We start from the raw sequence: 22638 nt of genomic DNA, 5'->3' as shown, positions 1-22638 counted from the left end.
GCAAGCTGTCGCCCTAGGGTTTCTGGGGCCGGCCTATGGGGGCCTGTTTGATGCCTTCTAGGGTTACAATACCTATAAATACAGCTCCCTGGGAGCCGCATGAACACTCTTGAAAATATGAAAGCTCTCTCCCTCTCTCTGCGTTTTTTCCTGGTTTCCAATTAGTCGATTTGTGTTTGTCGATTTCCAGTGTTGTTGGAATATCGATCAAGCTGCATTAAATCCTAGGGTTTTACTCTGTTGCTTACAGCCAGTAAAAGCGAAGTAAAAACCTTTAAGGATAGGAGTCTGATCCGTGCAGTTGCTTCAAGATCAAGATCAGCAATCAACAGGTCGTTTTTACTTTTTCTGTCTTGTGATTAATTCGTCCAATAACAGGACAGTCTTCTTCTACCTTTCTTATAATCAGATCTAATCGAGAAGGATAGATCTGGTTTCTGGACGAAACTTGGTAAATATAATAATAATAATTGGATCTATTATTCGCAACTAATCGACATATAATTCTCAATATTATTTGTCGGTTTCCTTGCGCGTCTATTAGTTTGTTTTACAGCAATCTTAAAGGTTTTTATTATTATTTGTGATCAATCAACAGACTAATGGACTCTACTGCTAGCCTCCACTTCATGAACCAAGAGTTTGCCAAACTTGACCAATTCGATGGTCAGAACTACACTCGTTGGACCAAAAAGGTCAAGTTCATGCTTCATGTCTTGAAGCTCTACTTTGTGTTGGACCCAAAACTGGCACCAATTCTTGATGATCTAATTCCCAAGGAGGGGGAATCTGTGGACCCAGAGGTCATTACAGAATTGGAAAAGCAAAGGATTTTGTGTAAAGAATCCGAGGAATTATGTGTGGGTCACATCAAGAATTCCCTATCTGATCGGCTCTATGATCTTTACTCGCCGGTCAAAGATCCAAAAGAGCTATGGAGTGCGTTGGAACTTAAGTATAAGGCACATGAAGAAGGTACTAACAAGTACCTTGTGTCCAAGTACCTTGAGTTTCAAATGGTTAATGGCAAACCAATTATGGAGCAAGTGCATGAACTCCAAGTCATGGTCAACAAGTTGAACGCACTCTCCATCTCTCTTCCAGAACTCTTTCAGGTTGGTGCGATCATCGCAAAACTACCACCCTCGTGGAAAGATTTCTCTAAGAGATTGATGCACAAATCTGAGGACTACTCCTTGGATGATCTGATGAAACACCTCCGCATTGAGGAGGAAACTCGCATCAGGTACAAGCAAGGTAAAGTTGGACAAAGTGTGCATCATGTGTCAGCTGGGAGTTCTAGCCACAAAGGAAAATCTGGGGGACAGAACAAGAAGAACTTTGGACCCAAGAAACAAAGCTTCAAGAAACCGGGTCATCAGAATCGTAACTCAAATCCAAAAAGGGTCGGTCCTTGCCACGTCTGCGGAGAGATTGGGCACTATGCGAGAGAATGCAAAGATCGCAAATCAGTACCGGTTGCACATGCAGTCGAGAAGGTAACTGACATTGTGGCTCGTGTGAACCTTGGAGAGATTTTCATGATCTCCTCTCTTACTCGAGCAATCTGTGCTCAAGATTGGTTCGTGGACACTGGAGACACTGTGCATGTTTGTGGGCAATGAGAGAGCTTTCGCACCTACCACCCCATGCCTCATGGGACGGTTGTCGTTTGTGTTTTTGGGCTTGCCATTTTTAGCAATGTAATGGTCTAGGTTAACCTTTGTAACCCGTTTTGAAATAATAGAAGTGTATTATTTGAGTATTATGTGTTTTGTGCTTAATTGCTTAATTATGTAGTTTGATTAATTAAGAATAAAAATAAGAGTCAAAATTTAAGTGTAAAATAAACTTGATATCTTTAGATAATGTTGTAGTAGTTGAAACAAGGTTTCTGAAGATATAAAGAATGCCGAAATCCGAGTTATAACGAAGAAGTTATGACCTGTCGAAGTTTCGCGTCAGAACCGGCACCGCTGAATAACGTAAAAAGTGAAATTTACGTTAAAGCGATATTTAGCCTTAGTGATCTAAACGAGAATCGAAGATCTCATTGTTAGTATCAAAGCGATAAAAAGTTAGGCAAGAACGGACGTCAAACGAAGAAGTTATGAATTTATAACGAAATTTTCTGTCCCGGCCTATTAAAAATAAATAATAAAAATAAAGTCAAAATTAGCCAACGGAGTCTAAACAAAAGTTGTAGAGCATAGTCTCACCTTCGCGTGGATATAAATAACGTTGAAAACGAAGTTCGTATGAGGAAGATATGAATTTTCGAAGTTTATTAAATAATTAATAATTAAAATTAATTATTAAACCTCGGTATTATCCGGAGGCGAGTCACCGGACTCATCCGGAGTACGCCCCACGTACGGCGAAGAGTGTCGACACTCGCACTCGAGGACTTCGGATGATGCATGCAGTGACGTTTCGGAGGCAGTACGCCCCGCGTACAGCGAGGCATCAGCCTCTTATAAATAGGATGCGAGGGCAGCCGGCTTCTTTGCTATTTTTCTCCATTCTCTCTCCCGTTTTGCCTCGATTTATGTGCCAGAAATACCCCGAAGCCCCAGTAATATTCCCGAGTCCCGAAGCAAGTCCCGAGATCCCGAAGATCCCGAGAAGTGTGGTTTCCGATCCGAAGCTCTGCCCGCGAGAAGTTCGATTTTGGTAGAGATCTTCCAGATCTGCTGAGGATTACTACTTTTGCAAGTCGTAGTACTGTCCGATCATCTTCTGATCAAGTGAGTGTATACTACCTTTCATAAACGCAATAATAATACAAGTATGGTTTGAGTGTATTAAGTATATTGTTGTTTATACGTGTGAGTGCGTTGTTACTTTCTCCTAACGTATAATTATGAAGTATTTTATACGAGATACGTGTTATGTGTATATTTTGTTGTTATGTGTGTGAATGTATATTCACTTTCTTCTATCTTACAGATATGATTATTTCTATATGAAATACGTGTTATGTGGGTGTGCCTCATCTGTTATATGGAAAATGTATTGATCAAGCATGCTATACAGGTTTTGAAAATATGTATAAAAATGTATGTTTTTATCTACTAATATGTTGGGTAGAACATGGGTAGATAGTTGGTGTGTAATAAACAGATGAGAGGCCTCGTTGTTGTTTTGATCCAGTCATCTAGCGGAATTTAGATGACGACCACGGACTTTTCTAGACAGTCCAGTGGAACGCTAGCAAGCTCATAACCTGTAGGTGTTAATGAACGTGGGTGTTCATTCGCTGTATTCCATCCCCCTCATGGTTGCCTTATTTGACTTATATTGCTGAAGAACCCCCGCAGCATGTGTTGTCACCCCGATGAAAATATTCTTAGATTAGGTCCCTTGTGTTAGTTATTTTAGGGACATAAAGTGAGAATAACGGGAATGTGTAACTGGGTTATTGTTGGTTGATAATAATTCATTTAATTATTTATTGTGGGTTGAAAACCCTATATGCTCACCAGGCTCCCAAGCCTGACCCACTCAGTTTTATTTGTATTACAGGAAGTGGCGCAAGGGCGTAAGATGGATGAACCATCAAGTTGTTTTGTTTACAAATCTGTATATGTATATATTTGTTGAATGACTTGTAATGTTATCGTTTATGCTTAGTGGTCTGTATCGGAACATGACACCTCGAGTTTTGATTATATAATGAAAAATACATTTCTTTTATGAAATGCTTTGGTAAACATTGTTTTATCATGTTTTGTTTTTGGGAGCAAATTCCGCAACTCTTTCGAATCAAAAGGATTTACTCTGAAATTATTTTAAAAGCATAAATGAAAATCGGTCTTTTCTGGCCGTGATTTTGGGGATGTCACAGTTGGTATCAGAGCATTAGTTTAAGCGAACTAGGAATTTGTAGGATTTCTAGACTTAAACTTAGAATGCTAAGTGAAATTTTGAGATGTGTGTCTGTTATATTTTAGACACGAGCACTAGTTTATTTTAGGAAAGTTGCCTAAAATGCTTTATGTGCTAAATGTTATATGTTGCCATATATGATATTATTTGTTCGGATCTATGGTCTGTTGCCGACCGGATCTAGAAACTTTATGTGTGTAGGATTCTAAGCGTACGTCTACGATATTAGAACTAGCATGTAAACGTTTCGGAGCGATAAGGATGATTTGAATATCTATCGTGAATGAGGATCTAATTTCACCTTATTCGGTGTGTAGATCAAAAATGGTGAGAACAAGAAGTGGAGTTGGAAATGCTGATGAAAACAGGAATCAACCACCAGTGATTGAGCAAAGACCTGTCGTAGCAACAGCACCTGAGCCAATTACAATGGCTGGTGTGCAAATGATGATTCAAACAATGTTGGATCGTCACATGGATGAAACTAGATGGTTGCTTCAACAGAATCGTGAAGAACTGTCAATTCGTGTGGAAGAGCCTGAATTAAATGAAGGGCACTCGGAAGGTGGAAACTTCAGTGGATCAGTTGGTCAAGCCAACCCACCGATAGTTAGGCGAGACCACCATGATGGAAGGAATGATGGAATGGGATGCAAGTACAAGGACTTTCTAACTTGCAAACCAACGACCTTCAATGGAAAGGAGGATCCGATAGGAGTGATGGATTGGATCTCTGAAATGGAGTTAGCCTTCATGACTTGTGGCTGCAGAGGCAAGTTGCAGACTATCTAAGTAGTACGTCAGTTCCGAGGAGGAGCCGTTCGTTGGTGGAACACTCTAGGGAAGACTTTAAGCCCAAATGAGCCACTGCAATTGTCATGGGCTGAATTCTTGGTACAGTTCAAGCGCAAGTTCTGCTCGGCTCAAAATCTGTTGGAATTGGAGAACAAGTTTCTGACATTAACGAAAGGCAGCATTTTAGTTGATGAATACACCAATAACTTCACCGATAAGATGGAGTTTGCCTTGCGTATCGTTCCAGACGAGCTGAAAAAGGTGGACCGGTATGCGAAGGGACTCCCATGGGAGTATGAGGTGCCAGTGCGTCAGGCACATACTTTAGAGGCAGCTATCTGGGCTGCCAAGTCTGGTGAGAACATGATTAATGGGAGAACCACCAACAAGGTTGAGGTTGGTGAGAAGAGGAAGTTTGAAGGAACATCTGGTTCCGGTAAGAAAAGAAAATTTTCGAAATCTGATTCGAAAAGGTTTGGTGGGGGAAAAGGAGGAGAAGCGAAGTGGTGTGATAAGTGTAAGAAAAAGCACTTTGGGAAATGTAGCGAGGATGTAACTTGCTACAAGTGTGGGAAGGTTGGACATTTTGCCAATGAATGTCCAAACAACAAAAGGATGTGTTTTGGTTGTAATGAAGAGGGGCACATTTTGAAAGACTGTCCAAAGAAGAAGGAGGCAGCTAAGCCCACCATTCCACCAAAGCCAAAGGCGAGAGCATTCCAGATGACACTGGAAGTTGCTAAGGATGAAGCTGATGTCGCTTCAGGTACCTTTCTCGTTAACAATTTGTCTGCCCAAATTTTATTTGATTCTGGAGCCAACTACTCCTTTATATCGCATGAATTTGGTAGAAAACTAGCTTTGCCTGTTGATATACTAGATAATGCTTTATTAGTCGAAGTTGCTAGTGGCATGTTTGTACCTGTTAGCCATCGTATGAAAAACATCTTAATCGACCTTAATGGGAATAAGTTTCACGAGGAATTATTACCTATCGAACTTAATGGTTTCGACATCGTGTTGGGAATGGATTGGCTTAGCGCCAATGATGTCGAAATTTTATGCAAGAAGAAGATAGTTAAAGTGAACCCGCCTGGGAAGGAATCGTTTATGGTGTATGGGGACAAACGCCGAGTGAATTCTGGAATCATTTCCCTAATGAAAGCCAGAAAGTGTTTGACCAAGGGATGTACATCATATTTAGCATACATGATTGATGCTAAGAAGGAAAAGAAGGTGATGCAGAGTATTCCAGTGGTGTGTGATTATCCGGAAGTATTTCCCGAAGATCTTCCTGGATTACCGCCTGATAGACAAGTGGAGTTCAGAATTGACTTGTTACCAGGAACCACACCAATAGCAAAAGCACCTTATCGATTAGCACCGACGGAGATGAAGGAGCTGATGATGCAACTTCAGGAGTTATTGGACAAAGGTTTCATTAGACCTAGTTCATCACCCTGGGGAGCTCCGGTGTTATTCGTGAAGAAGAAAGATGGAAGTATGAGAATGTGCATTGATTACAGAGAGTTGAACAAGGCAACAATAAAGAATAGATATCCGTTGCCGAGGATTGATGACCTATTTGATCAATTTCAAGGTTCGAGCTATTTCTCGAAGATCGATCTTAGGTCAGGATATCATCAGCTGAAAGTGAGAGAGCAGGATATAGAGAAGACTGCATTCAGAACTATATATGGACACTACGAGTTCTTGGTTGTGTCGTTTGGACTAACCAATGCTCCGGCAGCATTCATGGATTTAATGAATAGGGTTTGTAATCCGTTCCTTGATAAATTCGTGATAGTGTTCATAGACGACATTCTGATTTACTCAAAAAGCCAGGAGGAGCATGGCAGACACTTGCGAGAAGTGTTAGAAGTCTTGAAGAAGGAGAAGTTGTATGCTAAGTTCTCCAAATGTGATTTTTGGATTCGTGAAGTCCAATTCTTGGGTCACGTAGTCAACCAAGAAGGGATAATGGTTGATACAGCAAAGATTGAAGCTGTAATGAAGTGGGAACAACCGAAAAGTCTCACGGAGATCCGAAGCTTTTTAGGATTAGCCGGATATTACCGAAGATTTATCCAAGGCTTTTCTTCGATTGCTACTCCATTGACAGTTTTGACCCACAAAGGAGCTACTTATACTTAGAGTGATAAGCATAAAGAAGCATTCGAGAAGCTAAAGAAGAAGCTATACGAGGCATCGATATTTTCTCTACCCGATGGAGTCGAAGACTTCGCTGTTTATAGTGATGCGTCTGGTGTTGGATTGGGTTGTGTTTTAACCCAAAGAGAAAAGGTGATAGCATATGCGTCTAGACAACTGAAGGAGCATGAAAAGAACTACCCGACTCATGATTTGGAGTTGGCAGCGGTAGTTTTCGCTCTGAAGATATGGAGGCATTACCTCTATGGCACGAAGTGCAAACTTTTCACTGATCATAAGAGTCTCCAATACCTCTTTAATCAGAAGGAATTGAATATGAGGCAACGATGCTGGCTGGAATTACTTAAGGACTACGACTGTGAGATACTTTACCATCCCGGTAAAGCTAATGTTGTTGCTGATGCTCTCAGTCGAAAAGTCAATCTTGAAAGGAAAAGGCCAAGAGCGTTGAGAATTGAAGTTGTCTCGACCATTGTGGAAATTATAAAGAAAGCTCAAGAGGAAGCTTCTGAGAAGAATGCCCGAAAGGAGGAACGTTTGGGCAAAACGTTGGTGTTCGGTGTAAACAGTCATGGACTGAAGGTGTTCCAAGATCGGATTTGGATACATAAGATAGGAGGAGTCAGAGATCTTTTGATGGAAGAAACTCACAAGACCATGTACTCGATTCATCCCGGTAGCACTAAAATGTATAGGGACCTGAAACCCTACTACTGGTGGCCGACGATGAAGCTTGATGTTGCAAAGTATGTGGCAGAGTGTGCGACGTGTGCGAGAGTCAAGACACAACATCAGAAACGGTATGGGAGTTTAGAACCTTTACCTGTGCCTATGGGTAAGTGGGAAGACATTGTTATGGATTTTGTCACTAAACTGCCCAGAACAAAGAATGGTCACGACATGACTTGGGTGGTCGTCGATCAATTCAATAAGAGTGCGCATTTCATAGCAGCCAGGGAGAAATGGTCTATGGAAAAGCTTGCAAATTCTTATGTGAAGGAAATTGTGAGACTTCACGGTGTTCCGCTAACGATTGTATCGGATCGTGATAGCCATTTCACCTCAAGGTTTTGGAAAAGTCTACAAGAGGAAATGGGTACCAAGTTATGTTTAAGTACAGCTTACCATCCGCGGACTGATGGTCAGAGTGAAAGAACGATACAAACACTTGAATATATGCTGAGAGAATGTACCTTGGAATTCCTAGGTAATTGGGATGAACATTTACCATTGGTAGAATTTTCCTATAATAATAGTTTTCACTCGAGCATTAAGATGGCACCTTACCAAGCTTTGTATGGACAAAAGTGTCGTACGCCGTCTTGTTGGCTTGAGGCTGGGGAAAAGCAGTTTGTGGGATCGGAGTTGGTTCATCAAACTGCTGAAAAGTTGAAACTAATTAGGGATAGAATGTTAGCGGCTCAGGATCGTCAAAAGAGTTATGCTGACAAAAAGCAAAGACCGATGAGTTTTGAAGTTGGGGATTCGGTTTTGCTTAAAGTCTCGCTGTGGAAGGGACTTATAAGATTTGGTAAAAGGGGAAAATTAAGTTCAAGGTTTATTGGACCGTTTAAAGTTCTTCAGAGGATTGGGAACCAAGCTTACAAGCTCGAACTACCAGAAGAACTAAATGGAATTCATAACACTTTTCATGTGTGTTATTTATGGAAGTTCACAGGGGAAGTTCCCGACATGATTCCACTTTCGGAGTTGAGAATCGATGAGAACAAAAGGTTGATTGAAGAACCAGAGGCAATTGTTGACCGAAAGACTAAGAAGTTGCGACGCGAGATGGTCGAGTTAGTGCTTGTCCGATGGAAACACACGAATGGGCCGAATCTCACCTGGGAGACGGAGAGTGACATGATGGGTCGCTATCCGCATTTGTTTGTTGAGGTGTGATTCCGGGGACGGAATCATCCTATGGTGGGGAGAATTGTAACGCCTGTGTTTCTGGATTTGCCATTTTTAGCAATATAATGGTCTAGGTTAACCTTTGTAACCCGTTTTGAAATAATAGAAGTGTATTATTTGAGTATTATGTGTTTTGTGCTTAATTGCTTAATTATGTGGTTTGATTAATTAAGAATAAAAATAAGCGTCAAAATTTAAGTGTAAAATAAACTTGATATATTTAGATAATGTTGTAGTAGTTGAAACAAGGTTTCCGAAGAGATAAAGAATGCCGAAATCCGAGTTGTAACGAAGAAGTTATGACCTGTCGAAGTTTCGCGTCAGAACCGGCACCGCTGAATAACGTAAAAAGTGAAATTTACGTTAAAGAGATATTTAGCCTTAGTGATCTAAACGAGAATCGAAGATCTCGTTGTTAGTATCAAAGCGATAAAAAGTTAGGCAAGAACGGACGTCAAACGAAGATGTTATGAATTTATAACGAAATTTTCTGTCCCGGCCTATTAAAAATAAATAATAAAAATAAATTCAAAATTAGCCGACGGAGTCTAAACGAAAGTTGTAGAGCATAGTCTCACCTTCGCGTGGATATAAAGAACATCGAAAACGGATTTCGTATGAGGAAGATATGAATTTTCAAAGTTTATTAAATAATTAATAATTAAAATTAATTATTAAACCTCGGTATTATCCGGAGGCGAGTCACCGAACTCATCCGGAGTACGCCCCGCGTACAGCGAGGCATCAGCCTCCTATAAATAGGATGCGAGGGCAGCCGGCTTCTTTGCTATTTTTCTCCATTCTCTCTCCCGTTTTGCCTCGATTTACGTGCCAGAAATACCCCGAAGCCCCAGTAATATTCCCGAGTCCCGAAGCAAGTCCCGAGATCCCGAAGATCCCGAGAAGTGTGGTTTCCGATCCGAAGCTCTGCCCGCGAGAAGTTCGATTTTGGTAGAGATCTTCCAGATCTGCTGAGGATTACTACTTTTGCAAGTCGTAGTACTGTCCGATCATCTTCTGATCAAGTGAGTGTATACTACCTTTCATAAACGCAATAATAATACAAGTATGGTTTGAGTGTATTAAGTATATTGTTGTTTATACGTGTGAGTGCGTTGTTACTTTCTCCTAACGTATAATTATGAAGTATTTTATACGAGATACGTGTTATGTGTATATTTTGTTGTTATGTGTGTGAATGTATATTCACTTTCTTCTATCTTACAGATATGATTATTTCTATATGAAATACGTGTTATGTGGGTGTGCCTCATCTGTTATATGGAAAATGTATTGATCAAGCATGCTATACAGGTTTTGAAAATATGTATAAAAATGTATGTTTTTATCTACTAATATGTTGGGTAGAACATGGGTAGATAGTTGGTGTGTAATAAACAGATGAGAGGCCTCGTTGTTGTTTTGATCCAGTCATCTAGCGGAATTTAGATGACGACCACGGACTTTTCTAGACAGTCCAGTGGAACGCTAGCAAGCTCATAACCTGTAGGTGTTAATGAACGTGGGTGTTCATTCGCTGTATTCCATCCCCCTCATGGTTGCCTTATTTGACTTATATTGCTGAAGAACCCCCGCAGCATGTGTTGTCACCCCGATGAAAATATTCTTAGATTAGGTCCCTTGTGTTAGTTATTTTAGGGACATAAAGTGAGAATAACGGGAATGTGTAACTGGGTTATTGTTGGTTGATAATAATTCATTTAATTATTTATTGTGGGTTGAAAACCCTATATGCTCACCAGGCTCCCAAGCCTGACCCACTCAGTTTTATTTGTATTACAGGAAGTGGCGCAAGGGCGTAAGATGGATGAACCATCAAGTTGTTTTGTTTACAAGTCTGTATATGTATATATTTGTTGAATGACTTGTAATGTTATCGTTTATGCTTAGTGGTCTGTATCGGAACATGACACCTCGAGTTTTGATTATATAATGAAAAATACATTTCTTTTATGAAATGCTTTGGTAAACATTGTTTTATCATGTTTTGTTTTTGGGAACAAATTTCGCAACTCTTTCAAATCAAAAGGATTTACTCTGAAATTATTTTAAAAGCATAAATGAAAATCGGTCTTTTCTAGCCGTGATTTTGGGGATGTCACATGTTCCTACTATCTCAACGGGTTTGGTTTATGCGGACAAGTTTGACAAGGGTGGGCTCAAGATGGTGCTTGAGAGAGGCAAAATTGTGATAACTAAAGGCAGAAGATATGTTGGGAGGGAGAACAATACTTTGGGAATGTATCGCTTGTGTCTTAGTGATGAGGGTAATATGAGTGGTCCCAGTGTTGAGAGTGGTGTTTCTAGTGTTGCTAGTGTGTCGAGTGTTGGTAATGATGTAATTGATGGATTGGTTGCTAATGTAAATGAAGTGAACTTTTCTGGTTATATTGTTTGCTCAATTTCTTTCTGGCATAAACGTTTAGCTCATACTAGTGTTAAAAACATTGAAAAAATGCAAACTAAAGGTATGTTAAAATATGACACAAAAGATTTTGAAAAATGTGAAATATGTGTAAAATCAAAGTTCACTAAGAAACCATTTCCATCAGTTAAGAGAAACACTTCATTACTTGAGTTGATTCATTCTGATATATGTGAGTTAAATGGAATCCTTACTCGAGGAGGAAAAAGGTATTTCATCACATTTTGTGATGACTTCAGTAGATATCTACATGTTTATTTGATGAGATCAAGAGATGAAGCTTTTGATGCATTTAAATGATATAAGGTTGAGGTCGAAAATCAACTTGAAAGACACATCAAAATTCTTCGCTCGGACAGAGGCGAAGAATATTTCAACCAAGAGTTTGACACATTCTGCGAAGAGAATGGAATCAAACATGAGAGAACATCACCATACACTCCCCAATAGAATGGTTTGGCTGAAAGAAAGAACCGAACCCTTTGTGAAATGTCAACTGTATGTTGAACCAATCGGGTCAACCAAACAATCTGTGGGGGGAAGCGCTATTAACTGCTTGTTATGTTCATAATAGGATCACTAGTCGTGTGATTCCTACAAGCCCTTATGAGTTGTGGAAAGGTAGAAAGCCTAACCTAGACTATTTGAAAGTGTGGGGGTGTGTTGCTTATTATCGGACTCCCGATCCTAAGCAAACCAAATTGGGAGCACGAGCTAATAAGAGTATATTTATCGGATATTCTCAAAATAGCAAGGCTTACCGGTTACAAGATATTGATTCAGGTGTTGTTGTGGAATCCAGAGATGTGGAATTCTTTGAGGACAAGTTTTCTAAGGATGAAGAAAACTCTAGTCATACAACACCTACAAGTACCTCTCGAGAAATACTCCCACCTCCTCCCATTGTGGAGGAACCAAGGAGAAGTACTAGGGCTAGAATTGAGAAAACCTTTGGAGATGATTTCTATTCTTATTTGATCGAAGGAACACAAAAGAAAGTGACGAGAGAGGTCATCCTTTCAGTTAATTTGGATGATGATCCTAAGAGCTTCACTGAAGCCATGACGTCTCAGGATGCTCCTCTGTGGAAGGAAGCAATCAATGATGAAATGGATTCAATTATGGGTAATGGTACTTGGGAGTTAGTTGATCTGCCCAAGGGGAGAAGACCCATAGGATCCAAATGGATATTCAAGAAGAAATATCATCCTGATGGATCCATATCTACCTATAAAGAAAGGTTGGTTGCAAAGGCTATAGGCAGCGAGAAGGGATCGATTATTTTGATACCTATGACCTAGTTGCTAGAACTAGTTCAATTAGAACACTCATAGCAATATCAGCTTTGAAAGGATTGTACATTCATCAAATGGATGTGAAGACAGCCTTTCGAAATGGTTATCTCAAAGAGGAGATTTACCTGGAGCAACTTGAAGGTTTCGTAATACCTGGACAAGAAAACAAAGTGTGTAGACTTGTTAAGTCTTTGTATGGGTTGAAGCAAGCTCCCAAACAGTGGCATGAGAGATTTGATACCACTGTAACTGCATTTGGTTTTCAGCACAACAGTGCTGACAGGTGTATTTATTCTAAATATACATCTAATTATATAGTAGTTATATGTCTTTATGTTGATGATATGCTGATCATTGGCACTCATCTAGAAGGTATTCTTGAGACGAAGAAATACCTATCCTCAAACTTTAAGATGAAAGATCTTGGAGAAGTAGATACTATTCTTGGTATCAAGATGAAGAGGACAGGTGGTCAGATTTCTCTAAGTCAATCTCATTACATAAAGAAAATTCTGACAAAGTTTCAACATTTGAACATTAAGGAATTCAATACTCCTTTTGAATCAAGTGTGAAACTGAAGGTGAATTATGGTCGAGCAGTGGCTCAACTAGAATATGCTAGTGCAGTAGGAAGTATGATGTATGCTATTCACTGCACGCGACGTGACATCACATTCGTTGTAAGCAAATTGAGTCGGTACATTGTTAATCCAAGGACGGAGCACTGGAAGGCAGTGGGTAGAGTACTAGGATACCTGAAAAGGAAAAGTACTTTTGAATTGACATATTCGTCATCTAATGGATTACTTGAAGGTTATTCTGATGCCAACTGGATTGATCACACTAGTGATTCAAAATCAACAAGTGGTTGGATTTATACTCTAGCTGGTGGTGCTATTTCTTGGGCGAGCAAGAAACAGATATGCATAGCTCATTCAACAATGGAAGCAAAGCTAATTTCCTTAGCAGCAGTTGGCAAAGAGGCAGAGTGGATTCGACATCTACTTATGGATATCCGTTTGTGGGATATTCCGATGCCTTCAATACCCATGTACTGTGACAGTGAGGCCACACTGTCTAAAGTATATAATGCGGTATATAATGGGAAGTCAAGACATGTAGGTCTGCGACATAATTTCGTGAGACAACTAATTGAAAGTCGTACCATCAAGGTTGTCTATGTCAAGACAAGTAGGAACTTGGCAGATCCGTTTACCAAACCTCTGACGAGAGATTTGGTTGCATCTACCACGAGAGTCATGGGTCTAAAACCACAATAGAATCGTTTAGTGATGGAAACCCAACTTGACATTAGTGCTCCTAATTTTCAAGTTTAACAGGTAACAATGACATCATTAACGATAGAAGGTACTATCATTCATGATAGATCCATGTAAGGTAGGATAGTACGTCTTTGCCGAGAACAAGGTTGAGTTACGACTCTTAACATAGTTTTGGAGACATCTAAGCAACGAAGATGTTGTAAAACTTTGCCTATATGATCTAGAGGTGCTGCCGCCTCAAGGGAAGATTAGTGGTTTATCTTCTAGAGGGTCATGAAAAGGATTTATAGCGCATGGCCATAATAGCGCTCAGGGAGAAGACAAATATGACTTTTGATGTATGGGGGTAAACCGGAGAGGTCATTTAGGTTCATGGTTTAAACCTATAAGGATACCATTGAATCGGTCTCTTCTTGTTTGTTCTCATTAAACTAGGGTTTAATCTCCGTGACACCTGAGTGACATCATCTATCTGAGTGAAAGGAAACTTACTAACTTGGTGGGGGATTGTTGGAACTTTATATATAAAGGAATTGCAAGTTGGCAATTTCCTTTGTATCCCACATTGGTGGGGGGAAGAAAATTTTGTGGGTTTATAAGCCTATTCCCTTGTTAATCCTCCAAAGGCTTTAGTGGATCAAAGGAATGGGCCAAGTCCACGCGCGCGCCTAGCCTAGCACTAGCCGACGCCGCAAGTGCGCGAAATGGCGCGATTTAGGCGCACTTTTCACTTCGCATGATGCGTCGGTCGCTGGGAGTCAGGGTATTCTAGAAGGATCAAGAAATGGCTTGCTTGGAGAGCAAGCTGTCGCCCTAGGGTTTCTGGGGCCAGCCTATGGGGGCCCGTTTGATGCCTTATAGGGTTACAATACCTATAAATACAGCTCCCTAGGAGCCGCATGAACACTCTCGAAAATCTGAAAGCTCTCTCCCTCTCTCTGCATTTTTTCTTGGTTTCCAAGTAGTTGATTTGTGTTTGTCGATTTCCAGTGTTGTTGGAATATCGATCAAGCTGCATTAAATCCTAGGGTTTTACTCTATTGCTTATAGCCAGTAGAAGCGAAATAAAAACCTTTAAGGATAGGAGTCTGATCCGTGCAGTTGCTTCAAGATCAAGATCAGCAATCAACACGTCAGTTTTACTTTTTCTGTCTTGTGATTAATTCGTCCAATAACAGGACAGTCTTCTTCTACCTTTCTTATAATCAGATCTAATCAAGAAGGATAGATCTGGTTTCTGGACGAAACTTGGTAAATATAATAATAATAATTGGATCTATTATTCGCAACTAATCGACATATAATTCTCAATATTATTTGTCAGTTTCCTTGCGCGTCTATTAGTTTGTTTTACAACAGTTCTCAGTCTCGCAGTCTCACAAGGTTGGTCGATACATCAGTTAGATGTCAAGAACGCATTTCTCCATGGCGATCTCCACGAGATGGTTTTTATGCACTAGCCCCTGGATTCTTTGATAGTCGGGGCGTACGAGGGAGTGCTCTTACAAAGACTTCACGAATGGCAATCTCGACCCTTTAAATGGAAGCGGGGGCGTCATCACGCTGGTGCAATGGTTCGAAAGGACCGAGGCAGTTTTCGAAATCTGCGCTTGTCCCGAAGCGATCAAGGTCAAGTATGCAGCATTCACTTTCACTAGAAAAGCACTTACTTGGTGGAATGGCCGAGTTAAATCACTTACTCCTGCAGTAGCTAACGCTATAAGCTGGGAGGATTTGAAAGCCTTAATGTTAAAGGAATATTGCCCGAGGGGCGAAATACAAAAATTTGAAGAAGAACTTTGGAACCTCAGAATGTCAGGCACTGATCTTGAAACTTATACTTCCCGTTTCAATGACCTAGCACTCCTCTGTCCAGCAATGGTCACTCCAAAGGAGAAAAAGGTGAAACGATACCTCTGGGGGCTGTCATCGCAGATTCAAGATAGTGTATTGGCCTCGAAACCCACTACCTTTGAGAGTGCCAAGGAATTGGCACAACAACTCATAGATCATAGGGCTAGCCGTGGTACCGTGATAACCACCACCTACCGAACAAAAGGAGGGAACAACAAGAGGAAGTTCTGGGGAAATAAAAAGAAACAACCGATGCAGGACCCCGCCAAAAAGCAACAGATTGTTGTTGTCCGTGCTGCCACTACTGCTGTCACTCCAGCGCCGCCGAAACAGTACACGGGAACTCTTCCCAAGTGCAACAAGTGTAACTACCACCATAACGGTGCTTGTCGAGAGTTACACTGCAATAACTATAACAAGAAGGGACACACTGCACGATTCTGTAGAGCGACTACCCAACCTGTCGCTCAAGCCGCTACAACCGCCAACACCGGAGCAAGCCAAACTTGCTATGGATGTGGTGAAACGGGACACTTCAGGAGGAACTGCACCAAGGCACGAGCCCCTAATGTTGGGGGTGTAGGAAGAGTCCTAACTTTAGGGCATGGAGAAGCAGTCAAGGATCCCTCTGTGGTTACTGGTACGTTCCTCCTCAATAACTCTTATGCATGCGCACTTTTTGATAGTGGGGCAGAAAGAAGTTTCGTAAGTCACCAATTCAAACATATACTTAAGCAAAATTCCCAGCCACTAGAAGATTCTTACATCGTAGAAATGGCAAATGGAAAGGTTGATCGTGCTAACGATATTTACATAGGGTGTACTCTCACTCTAGACAACCATTTGTTCAAAATTGACCTTATGCCGGTCACCATAAAAAGTTTCGACATAATCATTGGTATGGATTGGTTAAGCCTTCATCATGCCGAAATTCTATGTTACGAAAGGGCCGTTCGCCTCAATCTGCCGAATGGAAACATTCTCACCGTTTATAGCAATAAACCTAGTGCGAACCTACAAATCATCTCTTGTGTTAAAACCCAAAAGTACCTCCGAAAGCAATACCATGCATTCTTAGCCCACGTCGTAGACAAGAAACAAGAGGTGAAGGACATCAAAGAAATTCCAGAAGTATGCAACTTCCCTGATGTATTCCCAGACGATCTTCCAGGTGTACCACTCGCACGACAAGTCGAATTTCGGATCGACTTAATCCCAGGAGCTACCCCCGTCGCCAGGGCTCCATACCGCTTAGCACCGGCAGAAATGCAAGAACTGTCCAGCCAGTTGAATGAACTGTTAAGCAAAGGATTCATCGGGCCAAGCTTCTCACCCTGGGGAGCACCAGTCCTCTTTGTAAAGAAGAAGGATGGATCTTTTCGCATGTGTATAGACTACCGAGAACTAAACAAACTCACTATCAAGAACCGTTATCCCCTACCCCGAATCGATGACGTCGTCGACCAGCTCCAAGGAGCCAGCTACTTTTCAAAAATCGACCTGTGGTCGGGCTATCATCAACTACAAGTTCAAGAAGAGGATATCCCTAAGACGGCATTCAGAACTCGCTATGGACACTACGAATTTGTAGTGATGCCATTCGGATTAACAAACGCGCCTGCGGTGTTCATGGATTTGATGAACCGAGTGTGTCGACCCCTCTTGGATAAATTCATCATCGTATTCATCGACGATATCTTGGTCTATTCGAGAAGCGAAGAAGAGCATAGACAACACCTACGACTAGTTCTGGAGATTTTAAGAACTGAGAAGCTTTACGCCAAGTTCTCAAAGTGTGAATTTTGGCTCTGTGAAGCAGGATTCCTTGGCCACATAGTAAGCAAGGAAGGAATACATGTGGATCCCTCAAAGAGAAAAGCAATCGAAGATTGGTCAGCAACTACAACGCCAACAGAAATCCGACAATTTTTGGGACTCACAGGCTACTATCGAAGATTCATACAAAACTTCTCCAAGATCGCTAAGCCCCTCACCACCTTTACTCATAAATGTTGGGTTTTAGCCATAAGAACTTTCCTATGTGCGCATGCAAAACCCTATTGCTTGAATCTAGGCTTTCTAATAAACATGCTTTTGAATCCAAGACTTCTAATGGCTAATTAGGCTAAATAACAATGATGAAACAGATCTAGAATCATACCTTTGAATCCCTTGTTGATCTTGTTTGTCTTGGAGCTTCTAGAGTCACAATTGTCACTCCTCTAATGGCTTACAAACACCAATAGCAAGCAAGATGATTTAGGAGAGAGGAGAGGGGATGAATTCGACCAGAGGTTCCTTGCTTTAGGTTCTGAAAGGTTGTACACGAATTCCACATCCCAAGGGCCTATTTATACCTTTAGACTCCTTAAGGGTTTCACCCTAAACCCTAATTGGATAATCTTCTCTTAAGGCTATCCAAATCCATTCCATAGATATCCCTATGGACGATTTGAGCTATCCTAAAGCTCTTAGAATCCGTCCAAGGTCCATCCTAATGGATTTACAGTCTAAAGTCTAACTATCAAACAATTGACAGTTTATACCCTCTTATTTAATTAATCTCTTTAAGTCACCAAATTAATACCAATTAATTTATGACTTATATTAATCAAATAGCTAAATATTATTCCTTATAATATTTACTCTCTCTTAATAAATCATCCTTCAAGTTGCTATGGTGAAGGCAACCCAAAAGGACCATGCACCACCGAATATAGTTATAGCCTTAGACACTATTCCAACAGTCTCCCACTTGGATAAGTCTAGTAACTATACAAGTACAATACGGTTTGCAATCGTAGCTCTCAAAGACGCTGTCAACTCTAATCTAATCAATCTTGTCCTTTAGATAAGGGATCGTACAGTCCTCTGTTAGATATCATGCTGACAATCCTATGGAATGGTTAGTCTAGCATTTAGATTTCTCGATCTTCGATTTATTTGACATAGAACTTAATCGAACACATCAATTCAGTTCTGACCGGGCCCGGCACATAAGTCAAATCAAATCATCGAGTGGCCAAGATATCTCTTCTACCCTCTTAGGATAAAATTTACAGATAAACTTCGACTTATATGCATTTACTTATTCATTAACCAACTATACACAACAATGCGTTTTATAACATCAAGTTACTGATGCGTTTTCGCATTATCAATGCACAATCAATTAACAAATAATAAACCATATATCTAGGTTTTAAGACCATATGATATTATCGTCTTGCGATCACCTTTTATATCGTATTCCATAAAGTGATTCCAGCAAGCGCGGGTTTATTCCAATGCTCAAAACCAGTTCATAAGCACTCATGAACGTTGCAGCAACCCTTGCTATGTCTAACACCATTTAGACACTCTACACACCAATTCATGACAATCTTCATTCATATCTACTCCCAACATATGAACGATTGTGGACCATTTGAATAATTCGATTATTCCTAATAAACTCAATTATTCTGGAAGTCAAAACATGCAAAGTGAAACAATAGTTAAACAACTAACATGTGATAGTAACTTTACTCATAAATAAAACTCCTTTATTTAGTCATCAAATGTCAATTACATTTATCTATTATACGTTTCTAATACTATCTAATCTATGCTAATATCATCCTTCAGCCCAATACTCCTAGCATGCTGCAGATGCTTAACCCTATTCAGTCCCTTCGTAAGCGGATCTGCTAGGTTATCTTCTGAAGATATCTTCACTACGAGTTGTCCTTCTTCTACACGATGTCTAATGAAGTGATATTTTCTGTCGATATGTCGAGATCTACCATGATCCCTCGGTTCCTTGGTCAAGGCAACCGCACCTTCGTTATCACAGAAAATCTCCATGGGCTCCTTTATGGCTGGCACAACTCCAAGATCACCGATGAAGTTCTTCAGCCATATTGCCTCCTTCGACGCTTCGCTCGCTGCGATGTACTCTGATTCGCACGTTGAATCAGCTACGGTTTCTTGCTTGGAACTTTTCCATGTCACTGCTCCTCCATTTAGGGTAAAGACCCAGCCCGACTGCGAACGGTAGTTGTCCCTATCGGTCTGAAAGCTGGCGTCACTATACCCTCGCACCTTCAAGTCATCACTCCCTCCAAGGACTAAGAACCATTCTTTCGTCCTCCGAAGGTACTTAAGGATGTTCTTCACCGCAATCCAATGTGCTTTGCCAGGGTTCCCTTGATATCTGCTAACCATGCTCAAAGCGAAGGCTACATCAGGACGAGTACAAGTCATAGCGTACATGATTGAGCCAACTGCGGAAGCGTATGGTACTCGGCTCATTTCTGCTATCTCAGCTTCGGTACTCGGACTTTGAGTCTTACTCAACTTGGCATTTCCTTGTATCGGTAGTTCTCCCTTCTTTGAGTTTTCCATACTAAAACGTTTTAGTACCTTCTCCAAGTAAGTATTCTGACTAAGTCCAATTAGTCTCTTACTTCTTTCTCTCACTATCCTTATTCCCAAAATGTAAGAAGCCTCTCCGAGGTCCTTCATAGCGAAGCACTTCCCGAGCCAGGACTTAACCTCCTGCAGAGTCGGGATGTCGTTTCCTATGAGTAATATGTCATCGACATATAGAACGAGGAAGCTTACTATACTCCCACTGGCTTTGACATATACACAAGATTCGTCTTCGCTTCGTACAAATCTAAACTCTTTGACTTTCTCATCGAAGCAAAGATTCCATCTGCGAGACGCTTGCTTAAGTCCATAAATGGACTTCTCAAGCTTACACACTCTATTCGGATGCTTCGGATCCACAAACCCCTCTGGCTGAGCCATGTAAACATCCTCAGCCAACTTTCCGTTAAGGAAAGCGGTCTTGACATCCATTTGCCAAATCTCATAATCATGAAATGCGGCAATTGCTAGCATCACTCTAATAGATTTAATCTTCGCAACTGGTGAGAAGGTCTCATCATAGTCAACTCCGGGAGTTTGAGTAAAGCCCTTCGCAACCAATCGCGCTTTGTATGTGTGTACGTTCCCATCCACGTCGGTCTTCTTCTTGAAGATCCACTTGCACCCTACGGTCTTACGTTCGGGCACGTAATCAACCAAATTCCAAACTTGGTTATCGTACATGGATTGGATCTCGCTATCCATCACCTCTTTCCATTTCGCAGATTCCGGGCCTGCCATGGCTTCCTTATAGCTATTAGGTTCATCAAGATTTACTAGTGTACCATCACTAATATACATGTCCCCTTCGGTAGTAATATGAAAACCATAAAACTGGGGTTGAACTCTAACTCTATCGGAACGTCTAAGAGGTAAGGATTCGTCAATTGGTTCAACCGGAGTTTCCTCCTCGGGTTGAACGCCAGCGGTAGAGGTTCCTTCATCTATCGACTCTTGAATCTCTTCAAGTTCGATTTGCCTCCCACTGTCTCCTTGGCTTATGAGTTCTCGCTTTCAGAAAACTCCTCTCCTCGCAACAAAGATAACATTATCTTTCGGTCTATAGAAGAGATATCCAAAGGAAGTTTGCGGGTAGCCGATGAAAATACATCGCTCACTTCGAGGTTCAAGCTTGTCGTGAGTATCTCGTCTTACGAAAGCCTCGCAACCCCAAACCTTGATATGTGCCAACGAGGGAGCTTTCCCCGTCCACATCTCGTGAGGTGTTTTGGCAACCTTCGTAGTAGGGACTCGGTTAAGGATATGGGCGGCAGTCTCTAAGGCATACCCCCAAAAGAAGATAGGTAGTGAAGCACGACTCATCATAGAGCGAACCATATCCAATAAGGTTCGATTACGCCTTTCTGCCACACCATTCAACTGCGGTGTCCTAGGAGGCGTCAATTGCGAAACTATTCCACACTCCTTGAGATAATCGTGGAATTCAAGACTTAGGTACTCTCCTCCTCGATCGGATCGAAGCATCTTGATTTTCCTGCCCAATTGATTCTCCACTTCATTCTTGAACTCTTTCAACTTTTCAAAGGTTTCTGACTTTTGCTTGATTAAATAGATATACCCATATCTACTATAATCGTCGGTAAAAGTCACATAGAAGCGGTTCCCATCCTTCGTGGTTGATCTAAAAGGTCCACATACATCGGTATGTATTAGGTCTAATAGTCCTTCACCCCTTTCACAAGTACTCGTGAAGGGTGACTTAGTCATCTTTCCAAGTAAACAAGACTCGCATGTGTCATTTTCCCTAAGGTCGAATGACTCCAGCACTCCATCCTTTTGGAGTTGGGCTATGCGTTTCTTGTTGACATGTCCAAGACGACAATGCCACAAGGATGCTTTATCCATACTAGTGGAAGAATCAATATTCAAAACATCATTTCCTAAGTTATCAACAATCATAACAGTTTCATATATTCCATTACATGGTATAGCTTCAAAGTAAAAGACACCATTTAGATAAACCAAAATAGAACCATTCTCATTATTAAAAGAAAATCTAAATCCTTGTCTATATAAACCATGAAATGAAATGATGTTTCTAGCCATTTCTGGCGAATAGCAACAATTGTTCAAATCTAAAACTAAACTATTCTTAAGCACTAAAGAATACACTCCAATCTTGGTCACAGGCGACGATCTTCTGTTCCCCATGATTAGATTGATCCTTCCTTGCTCCACATCCCTACTTCTTCTTAGTTCCTGCACATTAGAACAAATGTGATAACCACAACCGGTGTCAAGAACCCAAGAAATAGCATGATTAGAATCGTTAGATTTTATTGCATATATACCTGCGAAAGATGGCTTGATCTTTCCTTCCTTGATGGCTTGCAGGTAATCCGAGCAGCTTCTCTTCCAATGTCCTATCTTGTGGCAGTGGTGGCACTCTGCCTCCTTTGGGTTAGAGCAGGGCTTAGAGGGATCAACTTTGGTCCCACTAGAAGAGGAACCATCTCGGGCTTTCACCTTTTGATAGTTATTTGAAGAATCTTTCCTCTTCTTTCCCTTCCCTTGACCAATAGTCAAGACAGGAGCAGCGGATGGATTGGGAGTTGGT

At 41.0% G+C, this 22638-nt stretch overlaps 1 protein-coding gene across 1 annotated transcript; it reads left to right on the top strand.

The window, feature by feature from the left end:
* Positions 1-10885: 10885 nt before the first annotated feature.
* Positions 10886-12516, top strand: LOC145009556 (uncharacterized). Its single transcript, XM_078968233.1, has 4 exons — positions 10886-11174; positions 11283-11424; positions 11522-11713; positions 11790-12516. Exons 1-4 carry the CDS (start codon positions 10886-10888, stop codon positions 12514-12516), a joined length of 1350 nt encoding a protein of 449 aa, XP_078824359.1.
* Positions 12517-22638: the final 10122 nt, after the last annotated feature.

The sequence above is a fragment of the Lactuca saligna genome, chromosome 8 (genome assembly GCF_052625555.1).
Source record: "Lactuca saligna cultivar CGN05327 chromosome 8, ASM5262555v1, whole genome shotgun sequence".
NCBI lineage: Eukaryota > Viridiplantae > Streptophyta > Magnoliopsida > Asterales > Asteraceae > Lactuca > Lactuca saligna.
This window is presented reverse-complemented; position numbering and strand designations above follow the sequence as displayed.